Source organism: Hirundo rustica, chromosome 14 (genome assembly GCF_015227805.2).
Source record: "Hirundo rustica isolate bHirRus1 chromosome 14, bHirRus1.pri.v3, whole genome shotgun sequence".
In the NCBI taxonomy this organism is placed as follows: Eukaryota; Metazoa; Chordata; class Aves; order Passeriformes; family Hirundinidae; genus Hirundo; species Hirundo rustica.
Genome location: NC_053463.1, coordinates 3477766 through 3492296, shown reverse-complemented (window position 1 = coordinate 3492296; position 14531 = coordinate 3477766). Strand labels below are relative to the sequence as shown.

The 14531-nt window shown below is 51.0% G+C and overlaps 1 protein-coding gene across 11 annotated transcripts in view; it reads right to left on the bottom strand.

Moving 5' to 3' along the window:
* Positions 1 to 637: 637 nt before the first annotated feature.
* UIMC1 (ubiquitin interaction motif containing 1) overlaps positions 638 to 14531 on the bottom strand; it is a 40196-nt gene continuing 26302 nt past the window's right edge. For 7 of the 11 annotated variants that reach the window (XM_040078248.2, XM_040078249.1, XM_040078247.2 and 4 more), the window contains exons 8-13: positions 13936 to 14015; positions 10503 to 10671; positions 5013 to 5091; positions 3380 to 3500; positions 1577 to 1643; positions 638 to 1135 (exon numbers count right to left, since the gene is read on the bottom strand). In XM_040078248.2, the coding sequence (XP_039934182.1) occupies positions 882 to 1135; positions 1577 to 1643; positions 3380 to 3500; positions 5013 to 5091; positions 10503 to 10671; positions 13936 to 14015 (770 nt within the window). In that variant the 3' untranslated portion in view covers positions 638 to 881. Of the gene's footprint in view, positions 1136 to 1576; positions 1644 to 3379; positions 3501 to 5004; positions 5092 to 10502; positions 10672 to 13935; positions 14016 to 14531 lie in introns of those variants that run through there. The other 4 variants (XM_040078254.2, XM_040078255.2, XM_058422485.1 and 1 more) reach the window with 4 other exon arrangements.

Below are 14531 nucleotides of genomic sequence, written 5' to 3'. Positions count from 1 at the left end.
GTCGCCCCGCCGCGAGCCGGCCCCGCCGCGGCCAATGGGCGGTGCCGCTCCGGGCCCCACCCGCGGGCGGGGCCGCTCCCCGCTCGCCGCTCCCCGCTCGCCGCTCCCCGCTCGCCGCTCCCCGCTCCCCGCTCCCGGCCGGGCGGTAGCGCTGCTCACAGCCCGGCCTTTAATGAGCTCTGCACCAGCTCGTCCCTTTAATTAGGCATGGGTCGCCCTCTCCTGTTCCCCGTCAGGGTGATCTCGGGGAGCAGATCCCTCCAAACCACGGTGAGAGGCAGGAAAAGCTTCGCTGTCCCGAGGAGCGGGTGTACGCCTGAGCCACGCGGGGACAGGAAAGCACCAAGGACACGGGGACACCGCGGCCGTGGCTTCTCCGGTCGTTGCATCCAGTGACTGCGGCTGTCAGCTGGCACCAAGGTGCCCTCTGCCACTCCCGACTGGGAATGTTAGTGCTGCGCTGCTGCATAAGAGCACAGGACATTGCAGCCCCCCGCCCTGAGCCCCCCCACCAACCCCAGCTCCAGGAGAGGCCTGGGGAAGTGTGATTTGGGACCCAACGGCTGCTGCTCCTCCTCTCCTCCCTCCAGCGCCCTCCCATTCCCCAGAGAAAGCCAGAAGAGCTCTGCCGTGGTGCTGCAGTTTCATAAAAACATACATAAATATATTTCCATTTCTGTAACAGAGAGCAAAGCTGCACAGGCACCTATAAAACACACAGTCGCTTCTCCACCCAGCGCTCCCCGCACAGGTCGTATAAAACATATAAAAGGGGCACAGGAGACAAAGGCTGCGGGTGAAGCAAGGGTACAATGCCAAGAAGACCCTCACTGGGGCACAGGGAGCTGCCGCATTGCCAGCTCCCTGCAGCATTGCCAGCCTCAGAACCTGTGCCTTCTCCGGCGGCAGCCTTTGGTCCGTTGCTGGCTGCCCGCATGGAGAGCCACGCGTGGCTCCGACTCCACTGCACTGTCCGCGACTTCCAAGGAGATGCTGGGTTTCACCGGGGAGACATGGAAAGGAAGGTGCTGAAGGGAGACGGGGCTGTCTGCCAACGGCTCCCCATCAGCAGCTGAGAGTGTGGGAGAGGACTGTTGGTCTCCTAATCCAGTGATGGGAGTCCCCGCGTCAGCACCTGCAACAACAGCACACGTCAGCCCTCCTGTGTGAGCCACGGGTCCTGCCAAGAGCACCTCTCCCCCGCCTCTTCTCCTGTCCTTGGATCCACGGAGGGAAGTACTGGTGCATGGACAGGGACAGCAGAAGCCTCCTGCATCCCTCAGGAAGCTGGGCATGTCTTGGTGCAATGGTTCAGAGTACACCCCTCTTCCTGCAAGGGCTCTGGGCTCTGGTGTGGGTTCAGTGGGCACACATCCAGTGGGGACTGGCAGGAATGTGTGCAGCCAGCTGGGGAATGCTGATAGCCAGCTAAACCCACAGCCTCCTGCTCCAAAAGAACAGACCCTTCCAAAGGGAATTTGCTCTCCCAGAACAGCCCAGGCCGAGGCAGGACCAAAAAGGGAGAGCTGGGAAAGACCAGCCCTGACCCAGCCAGGCTGGTATAAAAGCTTCCCACCTTCAGGCTTGCTCTCCGAGAGCTCCAGCATCCTGAGGAGTCCTCTGTCCTGCCTTCCGGTGTCCTGCTAAGGAGAGGAGAGCCACCATCACAGTGCTGCCACGAGGGAACCCCTTAGCCAGGATGGCCTCGTGGGCAGTTGTTCCCCCAGCCCTCAGGGTCACGCTGGGCACACAAGGGCTGCTTATCCAGGGCCTCCAGCCATCCACGGGAAGGGCACTGCTCTGTGCCCAGCCCAGCTAGTGCTCAAGCAGAGGCAGCAGAGAGCAGCTAATCAAGCAGAACCTGGTAAAGAGGGAGGCCAGGGTACAGGATGCCACCCCTAAGCCCAGCCAGCAAGCACAGGGCTGTGATAAATGGGGGTGTCAGGGGCTCTGACACAGCTGGAACATATCCCCCAGCACTGCATGACCAAGGGCAGACTCGTCCCACTCTGTCCAAGGGAGCTGGAGCTTGGTGCTGGAGAGAAGGGCCTTCCTTCAGGGCACAGCCAGACTAGGAACACACCTTGTGCCCTGTGTGCCCCTAGGAAGATGCAGCCATGCTGGTCACACCTGCTAGGGGAAGACCACTTGGCCTGGCTGCTTTGACCCTCACTGCCCCAGCAAAGTCTCTGCTCCTGGCTGCTCCCTATCCCCAAAACTGCTCTGGAAAGCACTGGCATCCCAGCTGTGGTGTTGGAGCTGCAAATCACCCCAAAATGGGCCTTTGCAGGGAACTGCAAGCCCAACTGTGCCACTAGGAAGCTTTGCAATGGCCCCGCCCATGCCCAGGCTTTCCCAGTGAGCTGCCACCCCAGGAAAAGGCAGGGCCAGAGGTAACAGAGCCTTACTTAGCCCTACCGAAGAGCCCCCTGGCTTCAGCACCTTTCCCCCATACCCTTCAGGACCCACACACCAGCCAGCTGTGGGGTACAGGGACAGAGAGCTGGTCACACGCAGGAGCAGCCATGCCCTGCAGTATTCTGAACCACACAGTGCTTGGCTGTATCCCAGCCAAAATCATCAACCAGAAATCTCATCATTTGCATCTGAATCCCCAAAGGGCTGAGGTCTGTGATGGATTTAAGGGATTATACAAAACTAAGACATCATGTTGCATCTTCATGCCGTGAATCACATTTCTGAGTGCAGGCAAAGCAGCAGCACTAGGGTTTTGCCTGCAGGAGCCAGCAGGAAGGCCTGGAAGGACCCTCTCTGTGCTCCCCTGGGACCACTACAAGCAGGAAAAAACACGGTGGGGGCTAACACCTGGCAAGTGACTGTGAGCCAGCTGCTACCCACGCTCCTGTCTCCCACCTCCTCTAGCAAGGCACGTTCCCCACACCCAGCACACCTCCACCACGCTCACTCCCCCACAATTCTCCTGGGACACTGCCGTTAGCTCCCAGCACTGAGCAATTTCCCCTGCTCTGGCTCTAGAGCCTTCCCCGTGGGAATGGGCTTGTGGATATCCAGATAGGTTTGTCATCCTGACGCCGGCCGCCACTCCATCGACATTCAGCTGAGGAAGGCTGCAGGACTGAGGCGTGCCGGCTGGCAGCGGGACAGCCCTGGCTGCCTGCCCACTGGAGAGGTTGCTGGCAGCTCTGCTGGATTAGCTCACCCCCGGGACCGGTCCGTGCTCTCGCAGAGCGCCGTGGGAAGGAGGGCAATGAGTTCTCTGTCCACAGCGGCCCACGGGGACAGGCAATCCTACACGAGGTCAGCTTATCCCTGCCAGCCAGGGAAACAGCTCCTGCTGCCAACCCAGCCCCACACCCAGAGCACAGCAAAGGGGATGGTGTGTAGGGTCACCCCTCACCTTGGCTCTTCGCAGCCTCCTGGTTCCCTGAGCTTGCCTAGCAGCCTGAAGGCAGCTGTCCACGTGCCTCTGATACTGCAGCAGTGGCACCAGTGACTTACAGAGGTAGCACTTCTCACACCTGCCAGGCAGCAAAGGACAGAGCAGTGCATTAGGATTCACCCTGCACCAGGCTCCCAGACACCAGCGGTGACTCTCCTCCTCCAGGCCATGCCATGGAGAAGATGTGTCACCAAATCCAGTCTCGCTCAGTGGGGTCAGGCCGGCACCAATCGCAAAGACTGAGTGATTATCAGTTTTCCCTGCCTATTCCTCTGTATCCTGCTGCTGCAGCAGCGGGACAGTAATCAAATCTGCTCATCTAACTATCTCAAACACCACTGATTTCTCCCCAGACATAAAGCACCCTGTCAAAATCTACAGAAATGAAGTGCAAGGGCTTTGCAAAGGGGAGTTAAATTCTGCCTGAAAAGCAAACCAAGTGTGTTAAATCAGAGAGACATTTTACCAGGGCTGGATGAACTTGTCTGACTAGTAAATCAAGCCTTTCTCTGCACTGTCTCCATTTTACATCATGCCATGCAGGGAAAGGAATTGCAGAGCACATGCTCCTGCTGGGGGGTTGGCTCAGCCTGTTTCTCAAACCCCTCGTTTGGGTGGAAGATGCTCAGGCTCACGTAGGACAACTGAGTGTTCTTGGGAAAAAGATTATTCTGGGTGAAATGAGATGAAGGTCAGGCATAGATTTACACAGCCACACTCACTTCCACACCAGCTCTCAGCAGGGACTGAACCCTGCGGAAGAGGACACTGGCTTTTCAGGAGAAGAGGCTGCATTCAGGAACGGACTATCTCCAAGAAGAGACAAAGCCCCCAGGGACCAGCCCCAGCAATATTGTGTTCAGTCTGATAGTGGTACTCTCTGAGTGAAACACCCCAGGCTCTAAAATGCATATGGAGAGCCCCCATCGAGCAAAACTCTGCAGCACTTTTTCCTGTATTTTCTTTCCAGTCAGTGCTGATTACCCAGATAATGTGTCTAAACAGAAGCTGTCCTCTCTATAATTAGCCTAATTCCATTAGTGATGTTGCCATCCACTGTTTGTAACAGCAAAATTGCTTCCATAGCAGGGATTTTACTGTCAGATCCTCTCTTATGATGCTTTGTGTGGGTGGCAGGAGGAGGGGCTGCATGGAGAGAGATTAAACAAAGCCACTGCTATTCTGAAAGTCTAATTTAATTAAGAATACCACTACAGGTGCCATGTTGACAGCCTCCATGTCCTGGCCTCTTCTTTTCCCAGGGTTACCAAGCTCAAACCTCCCATCAGAAACTGGCTGAGTTAGCAACATTTTAGCTACAGCTCCCCCCCAGCAGCCATGCGCCCCTGACCCATCATGGATTGGGCTGAAAGGAAATCAGTGCAAAAATAAACAATCCAAGAACAGCAAATTCCTCTTGCTTTGGTTTAAATATAGCCAGCACTGCAACAAGAAGCACTGAGGAAAAGCAAATTCTTAGGGAAAGAGTGTTATAAAGCCAATGGCCAGCATTTGTACAGAAATAAAGACATCCATGGTCAAGTTAGAACAGAAGCACGGAAACAATCTAGGAGCAGGCATACCTACTTACTTGTCAATGTCTAAGGATGGTGGGTTGCTTTCACCACTGGCAGCTTTACTTCTTGCCTCTCTCTGGCGCCTGGTGAGCACTAGAGGAAAAACAGAAAGGGTTAACAAAAAGGGTTACTACCATCCATCCCAAACCATCCCTATATCATGCTCATATGCATCAAGTTTCCATCACTTCCACTCAAAGCTGCAGCAGAAGTGATGGTAGAGGTGAAGAGACAGTGGACTGGGACAAGCAGAGTCTTCTTTCCTGCAGAAGAGGTTGCTGGACAAGTGTCCTTTTTTTCCTGGGGGGGATACTGAAAAATTTACCTTTCCCAGACTGGGGAGCCAGCTGACCATTTCACACCTAACTTGCCAGAAACAGCTGGATTGACAGGCTGTAGTTTACAGGAATTTCAGAGCTGATGCACAGCAGTGCTATAGCCCCACAGCAGTGTTACCCAGCTGCTATGGCAGCACAGCACTGCTCCCTGCCAAACCAGGCTCCCGTGCCTGCTGCAGGGACAGTGCCAGCTGTGGGCTCAGGGGAACACAGAGCTGAGGTAAGGGCTGTGCAGAGATACCAGACCTTTGATAGAGAGCCTGGCTGGGAAGGGGCACAGCTCACACTGGAAAGGGAAGGTTACAACAATCAGCCCACACTCGTCGCTTTGCCACTGCCCGTGTGAACCGTGGGGATCGGTGTTATTGTCCACAGACAGCCCTGGGAGTCCCCTGGAAGAAGATCTCCAGCAGGAGCAGTGCTGCTCTCCAGAAGCTCCAACACGTGGGTAGCCAGTGAGATCCCAGCTGAGCAGCTGATGACGGGTCCAACCATTTCTGCTCCCCCAGCAAGCCCAAGCAGCCTTTCCCAACTGGCTCTGCAGGCATCTGCAGGGAGCACGTTGGAGTGTTGTCCCTTTCAGTTGAATTCCTCTCAGCATATTCCTGTTGACATACCACCAGCAAAGATCCTCAGGGAACATTTCAGATAGCTTAGCTTGCTTCACCAGGGACGTTCAAGACTCCAGCTCCAAAACAGATGTCACAGTAAGCGCTCTCAGGCATGCTGGCTAAGGGGACAATGCAGGGAGCTGGTTTACAGTTTGGTGATACTGCTTCCCGTACTCATGAGGAGAAAAGTCTGACTCCAGGGTATAGGCACAACAAACCTGTTACTGTTAGTACATCATCTGTGATAAAGAAAGCAAAGCACAAAATTTTGTGCGGACCAAAGGGAATTCTTCCAAGTTTTAGCAAAACCCCATTTCCAGAGTGTTGAGCAACCCCAATATCTATCCACAGTGCAACACTGCCTTTCCTTCAGCAGCAATCACTGATCTGCAGCTACAACCAGCAATGTACTGTGAAGTGCTCAGGAGCTGTTGGAGCTGACAGGAGACAACCATGCTGAAGAAACAAGCTCCGGCGTTTCCTAGGATGTGGGTATTGTCTCGTAGGCGATGACTGATACCAACAGCTCATTGCTCACAGGAACTAAAGAAAACATCTCCCTTTAACATAGCCTGGCCCAGATTCGAAGTGGCAGCCTGACTAGGAAGACTGGTAACAATGGCCAACCCCCACCCCCGGCCATCCAGCCTCCCAGGAACCCAACCAACATGTATATTTGACAGTATAGTGAGAACTGCTCTCCAAATCAGCGTATGCTCGTTAATATTCCTTAACGAGCCTTGTGCACCAGCTCAGGTGTTAATCAGTTCTATTTTCTTCCAAAAGCCGTGAACACATCTGGCATAATGGGCCCATTAGAGATGTCTGGGACTAGCTCTGCAGCTGCCCAGGAGGAGACCCTCAGCTGTGCTGCTGGAAGAAGCAGCAGAGTAGAGAGAACAGGGCCAGCTGGTGAGGCACAACCCCTGCCAAAACATGCTGGTTGTCCCTAAGAAGAGGGTTCAGAACACAAGAGAAGACTTGCCACAGGCAAAATCCCCACCACAGAGCAGTGCTGACCTGCTTGTGTGAAAGGAGCCTTGTAACTCTCTCAAATGCAATGCTCTTTGCTGGGTCAGACATACTCCGTGGCCCGAGAACAACCTTTTCCCTCGCTCGGCATTTCTTCTGGTTGACAAGTCATTCTTGGCCTGTTTGGCTCCAGCATTCACCCTGGGGAAGAGCAGCAAACCCTGTGCCCAGTATGGCCTTGCTATCAGCATACTCAGCCCAGGCACCTCCTGAGGCTGCCAGGTCTGGCTGGCACGTGGAGCTGTGAGGTCAGAGCCACTGAGCTCCTCACCTTCCTGCTCAGCCCAACTGTGGTCCGATCCACCAGCTCCCTGTGCTCAGTACCAGCTGTGCCACTTCCCTGCAGGATCTATTAATGCCTGGCTAATGGCATCTTGTCCCTTCTCAGAAGCCATGCAGTTTTCCTCTGCACCCATTTCATTACTCTTTCTGCCGTATCAGTGCCACTTCTACTGATGTCAAGAGCTTTTTAATGGCACCAGTGCCGCTGCTGAAGATTGACAGCTGCATCAAGACTGCATTTGAGCCTTTGGGAGGAAGGGATACACCAAATCCTCATTCTCCTGGGCTCGCCTGGGAACCGAGAATGTCAGATGCATGTAGATGGAGGGTGAGAGGCACGGAGTATGTCACAAAGCCCAAGAGTATTTGCTGTACTCAGCTGCAGCCAGGACTCGCTTCTAGACTGAGGCCAGCGGATCTCTGCATTGGCAGCAGCAGCGGGTGATGGATGCAGTGACTCCAGCAGAGCCCTCTCACACAAGTGAGCCCCTTCAGTTGAGTGCATGAAGAAAGAGGGAGCTGGCACAGAAATTCCACAGCTCCACTCATTCACTTGGAATTAACACCAGTCACTGAGCTGGAAACCCAGGTCCTCAGCCCTCCCCAGCCTGGTAAAGCAGCTAACACAACATCAGGCTCTTCTTTTTTATTTACTCAGATCACAGGAAAGTGAAAATTCCTGATAAGATTTTCATGCTGCCCAGGTATGTGGTGGTCTGGGCATCCAGCCAGGGTGACCATGTACGTAGGAGAAGCGACTGTAGCTCATCTTGCCCAGCTGCTCATTTGAAAACTTGCCCTTAGATATCAGCCAGACTGAGCTGGCCTCCTGAGACCTAAGACAGAGACTTTGGCGCATGATTAGAAGAAGGAAGAAGAGAAATAAAACCAGCAAGAACCCATCCTTTTGTAGTATTAAAATGAAAACCACTGAGAGCTATAGTTTGCAGGACTACAATTCTAGAGACACCAGGAATAAGTCCAATTAATAAATCTGAAGACAGACTAGGAACCCCTGACCCAGTGCACCAAAGGAAAACTGAAGCCATCTTTTCTTAACAGGTCAGGGCATGGCTTAGAGGGCAGAACTTTGACTTCCTCTCACACAAGGCTGTTGCCCTGCTCCCAAGGAAGCCAGCAGCCAGCCAAGAGCACACAGTGCTGCAGCAGTAGAAAACAGCTTCTGGACCCACACAGGAGCTGGCATTTGCTTCAGAAGACAGTTCTCTCACATCTTTTTTCTCCCCATGCATTAGCTTTACCTGTGGATGTTGTGCTAGTGGTGGATGCCAAGGTAACAGCCCTGGAAACAGAGTCCTTTTGTACCTGCACAGCTGTGCCAGGCTACTGTCTGGCCTCTGCTCAGAGCTGAACATCACCTCTGCCTATTCAACCCAAATCCCACAGACTAGCCCAGCAGCTGAGAGCCTGCTGCGTGACAGCTGCCTTCCAACAGCCCTCGGAAACTGCCCCACGAGCCAGAGCCCCACAGGCAGGCAGGATTCTGCCCAAGCCCAGGAAGCCCATGGTACTGCAAAGAGTCTGGGTGCAAACAACACAGGTGTCTTAGACTGTTATGGCTAATAGAGCCTGGTCTCTACAGGGAAAATACTAGAATAACTGGCAATAGAAAACCCAAATTACTGTGATTTTGTCCCAGACCCATTGCTCTGCTTACAGCCATTATTGCAGAGCAAAATCCCTTTTATTCCAGGCTGGTTTTCTTATAGGGGGATTGTTCTGAACAAGCCAGAACAGCAGAGTAGCAATTCCAAAATAACTACCCTTACAAACATCCCCAAGGAGACTAGCCTGGAAGCAGAATGGAGAGACCAGCCTTGAACTCTGTCCTGCTGAAAGCCAACACCAAAGAAAAGAACAAATTCCCTTGCACTGCCAAAGAATTCAAAGCCTTTTCCTGATCACAGTCAGGATTCCCCAGGATCAATGGATACACTCACAGTCCAGCCACACCAGGGACCAGAATACCACAAGGCCAAAGACAGTCCTACTAAAAGGAACACTAAAAATTCTGCTCTATTTTGTAACACAAATAAGACTTTTATCAGCCTTGAGGATGGGAGAGGAACTATGACAATTTATGATTTGCCTGATCTACTGCTTTGCATCAGTAGCTGGGTTGTGCCTGCAGAGAGAACCTTCCACCAAAATTAAGCACCAGCCAGCATCAGCCTCTACTCTGGCTCCTGTTATCTTGACAGGAGCCATGTCACATCCCCAAAGATTTAGTGTAGCGGGAACCTTTTATTTTAAAACTACATCAACTCTGCATTAAGATTACTTGGTGAAACTTCCTCCTGCTAGAGGAATGAAGAAGTTACAGTTCTTGTACTAGCTCTGATTTGTTCAAATTGCTTAAACATCATAGATTTAGGTTGCATTTAACAACCCAGTATGTAACTGAAAATTATATATTCACAGCCTGAAAAGTTAATCTTATTACAAGCTACTACTTTGATATTACCTGACATTGTGCTAACACAGATTTTACATTTCAAGCAGCAGCTAAAACATAACTTACTGAATATGTTGATAACCAACCAGTGTATTTGTTCACTTAAGCTCTACAAAGGTTGGCTAAGGAAAAATGATACGAGAAAGAACACAAAGAGGATTAATATGGGCATTCTGACTGTGCTTCTATGCCTTACTCTTCACATGAAGGAGAAAAAATCCACACTCCCAGACTGATAGTTATCATTTTGCAATTTTAGTGAAACAAGAAGGAAACTTTTCTGCAGTTTCTGCCACTCGAACAGTCCATTTTTGCACATACAAATGTCAGACTTCACGCAGAGCACAGGCATTCTTGGAGCAGTACAGAACATTCTCCCCTCTCAAGAGCCCTGAAGGACAACTGCCCACATGGTTCAAGCCTTCCATTTTCTACCACTGCCACATTCTCTGCAGGTCCTCAACAAAGCACACAATAGACACACCTTACAAGTACTGCTTGAAGCATCCAGGACTAGATCCTGGGGTAATATGCAGGAGCTGATAATGTGGTGAATTATTGTGTGAAGTCAATCAGAAATGATGTCTCTGTGCAGGAAGCGCTGGTAATACCAGAACCTCCAATAACATTCCCCTGGGCAGCATGGATATAGAACAAGGCAGAGTAAACAAACCAAATATCCTGAGAGAAACAAGACTGCAGCACCTGCCTGCCAAGTAACTACAGGGAAAGGGGACAAGCATGAGGAGCAAACACTTGGCAGACCTGGAGAGTCCTCGCCAGGCTCCGGTCCCGAGGTGCCGTTGCAGTACATGGCGTGCACCTCGATCTCATCAGCTGGGAAGCCGTGGTCACACAGAGGGCACGACACACGGGCAGCAGCTGCAGGACTGCACTCAGACACAGTCCTGCCAGCATCTTCATCCCCACCAACCTAAGGAAGAAGAAGAAAAATTAGCTGGTCAGGGCTGTTTCTCTTTCTTTGCTTAGGTGCAGAGCTCCATGCTGTCTGATAGCTACTCACCCTCCCGCAGACTCAGATTTTCTTGGGAAGTTTTACTCTTCCTTCATCACATAGTGCTCTGAAATAACACCACTGGCTGAATAAATTGCACCGCACTATAGCACCACTGGCTGAATAAATTGCACTGCACTAATAACTAATTCTTCTTGCAAAGGCAACATGTCCTTCTGAATCACGGTGAAACTCCCTGCACAGCCATGCACACTGTTTAAGGCAAACATCACCTGCACTACAGTGGAAAAACAGCAAAGCTTCCATTAATCAGGAAATCTCAGAACCGAAACTGATGGAAAATTCATGGGGCAAAGCAAGAGTTCTACACCTGACTTGTGCTCATCAGTTTCTGGACATGATCCATGCTATGCAGGCACCATTGTCTGGGAACACAGCTTCCCCCAAGATGAGAGGAGGCTGCTGTGGTGTTAGGAAGCCCGAAGAGATCACTGGAAGCTCCTCCTTTATAGGGGAGGTGGCTGGAGCAGTCATGAGAGGGGACACCGATCAAGGAGAGAGGCAATACCATTAAAAATCTGTGTCACACAAAATTATTAGCAGAGGCTTTTCGCCGGGACAGAATGTCACAGCATGTGTACGTTGTCAGGGTGCCATTACCACTTACAGACACTCTGTATTTGCATTGGTCACACAGCTGCAAAGGTGCTCCACTACCAACCCACAGAGATCCAGCCTGCTCCCTACACCACTGACATTCCCAAATGCAGCAGACTGCAGCCATCTCACTCATAACTGCATCTCTGCCTAGTCAAGCTTGCTAGGATTTTTCCACATTTAAGAAAAAACCTTCCCCTCCCCACGATGATTAAGAAAAGCTATTTAAATATTAACCATGTAGAGAAACCTATAGAAAAATAATATGGGAGAGGTTTCTGTTCTTAGAGCTAAGCAGTGACATGTAGACAGTGTACAGCAAAACTGCTGTCTGCTTTCCTCCAATGGTATCATTTCAGGGAAGCAGTAATTGGGGTCAGCCAAGATGCTCCGTGCCACTGGAGCGCTTTGCAGTATTACTCGGTTTATTACTTCCTTTCCCAAATGAAGATCTGATCCGGATTTTTATGTCCTAAAGGGAAGGAGGGTGCTTTACTGACTCAGAGGAGCTATGACAAAAATTGCAGGACTGGGTCTCAAACTCAGATTCCGACTCTCAAAACACATTTCTCCCTGACATCAGCTGAAAGGCTACAACAGCGAGCCCCAGGAACATCCCTCATTCCCAGGGAGGGTCTCTGCCCTGAATTTCTGTAGAGGAGTTGCCACAAGAGTTCCTCCAGCCAAACACAGTCTGCTGAAGAACATCACTTACAGCATTAACACTCATACCCCTCTCTCACATTTCAGTGTCATTACATCTTGTGAAGTCCTCACTGTGGGGCGTCACACTGAAGAGCCATAAAAAACAAGATGTGTCAAATGTGAATGATCAGATCAAACCTGCGCTACACAGACAACACACACAAAAAATATGATGGGAAAAGCAGCAGGCACTGCTCCTTCTAGCTGCCTTTTTTAAAGCAATCTTAGGAGATCACCAATTCTGCACACCCTGCCCGCCTACATTCGGCGGTAAATTACTAATTTTAAATGGAAATGCAACATTCTGTAACAAAAGACTGCTTGTACAAAACCTTGCTGTAACAGTCTGGAAAACCTCAACTGCAGAACCAATCACCCCTGTCAGAGCCAGAGACAGTTGCCTCTGCTTTTTAACAGAGGAAATTGCCTACAAGACATAGTACTTGCAGCCAACAGCCAGCCAAGAGCAATGCTAGAGGCTGAGCTCAACAAGACTCCTGTGTCATGGCTCAGCATCTGCTAGGAAGAAGTCAGTCCCAGTGGTCTCTGCTTGGCTTCTGCAAACCACTGATGACATGGTAGCTGCTTCTGCTGTTTTCCTGTGGGCTATGGGCTCTGGTCTGGGACCTGCTGCCAACCATAATGTTGTCAAACAATCCCTAGGAAGCCGCTCCCCACCACCTCATGCCACCCAAGCCAGAGGTGTGAGACACAGAGCACTCTCTGCAAAGCCCTGAGAGGACAGGGCAGCGTCCTGGCCACAGCTAAATGGGTCACGAATGAGCTTTGGTGGCCAGCCCAGGACTGCCTCTCTCCTTGCTGCAGTCCCTAATTGACTGAGCGGTGCTTGGAGATACCTGCAGAATGAAAAGCACACGAGAGCAGAAGATGGTTTATTAAGAGGCCTGTGAGAATGAGACATTGGAACTGCAGACATGCTGTACAAGCTGCAAACTCCCAGAATGAGCTTTCCACAAATGAATCCTCTTGTCAAGAGCTGTACGATTTTGTATTCATGTACCCTGCGCCAGAGGAGTACTTGGCAACCCCTTTGATATCGCTCTCTAAATTAATAGACAAAGAGAGTTTTATCAGAAAAAGGAACTGAAGTCAGATGTTGGTTCAGTGACAGCTGCAAAGCAATTGCTGTGCAGGTGTGACAACACGGAAAAAGGGGCTGCACACAGCGCACATCTGCAGCAAGAGGTAAGAGGATGGCCCTGCCACTGACTTACTATTGCTATTAACTATTATTGCACAAAACTTGAGATTCCCAGACTCAGGACACTCTGCTTGGCCTGAAAACCACTACCAGCCCTCAACACTTCAAGCACATCTTTATACCAGTCTGATTTCTGGGTGAAGCTCCCCTCTTAGCCTCTTGGATATAGCCTGGGGAGAACAAACTGGAGTTCAGCACACTATAACAGGGAAAAGCAGGTGACAGCACAAGTGACTGAGGTTTACTTGGACCTCCCTCAGAGCTCCTGGGGTCCCTCTGCATCGCTGAGCATCACAGCTTGTACCCCTGAGCACGGGCAAGCAACAGCACTACCGCCCACACTGATGGCATCCTCCAGCTCAGCAGCGCTGGGATATAAAAGAACGGGCTGGAATTGATAACAGCTCTCCAGCTCTAGGACTGAAAGGCTTCAGAAGCAGCTGCATGCAGTCCCCAGCCAAAAGGGACTGGAGATATGAAGCAGTAGAGAAAAGCAAAGAGGGAACTGTTTGTGAGGATCCAAACAGCAGAAGTCTGAGCTTCCAGCTACCCAAAGGGAAATGCCAGCACAGCTCAGCTGCACCAAGGTTTAAAAGGTAGGATTGGTAAAAGGACCCTTCAACATCAAGCTCTTTTACCTGCAAAGGTGCACCTCTGCTGTCTGAACAGAGCTCTTCTCTCTCTCCCTCAACAGCTTCCAGTGGGCTTGGCTGTGTCTCTGCAGAAAAACACCTCCGTGTCAGCACAGGTTTGCAACCCCCAACTATCTCCTCACTTGTTGATGTAGCTTAGTCCTTAACGCTTTTTAAGAGTTTTCACAGTTTCAAAACATTCTTTAGACTTGCCACAAATGTTATCAGACAAAGTGCAACAACACAGCCAGATGAGGGGTTAAAGTCACAGCATGGTAGTGTGAGGATAAAGGCACTGCAGCTTTGTAGCTTCATGGGGAGTGAGATTAGACACAGGGAAAGTGCGTGGGACACTTGCTGGGATGGAGACAAAGCAAGAATAGAGCTGCTCTCACATTGAGACAAGCAGAGCTACCATTCCATGGTCTGTCTCGCAGTCACACCTTCTTTAGATCTCCACATCTTCGTTAGCAACAAAATATGCCTCCAAACACCACCATGACCTATCCTGCTACAGCTGCTCGTGAACAGGAGCAGCCTCTTCATTATTTTTCCCACTTAAAACACTGGACCAGAAAATCCCAAACATGGTAGAAGAAACC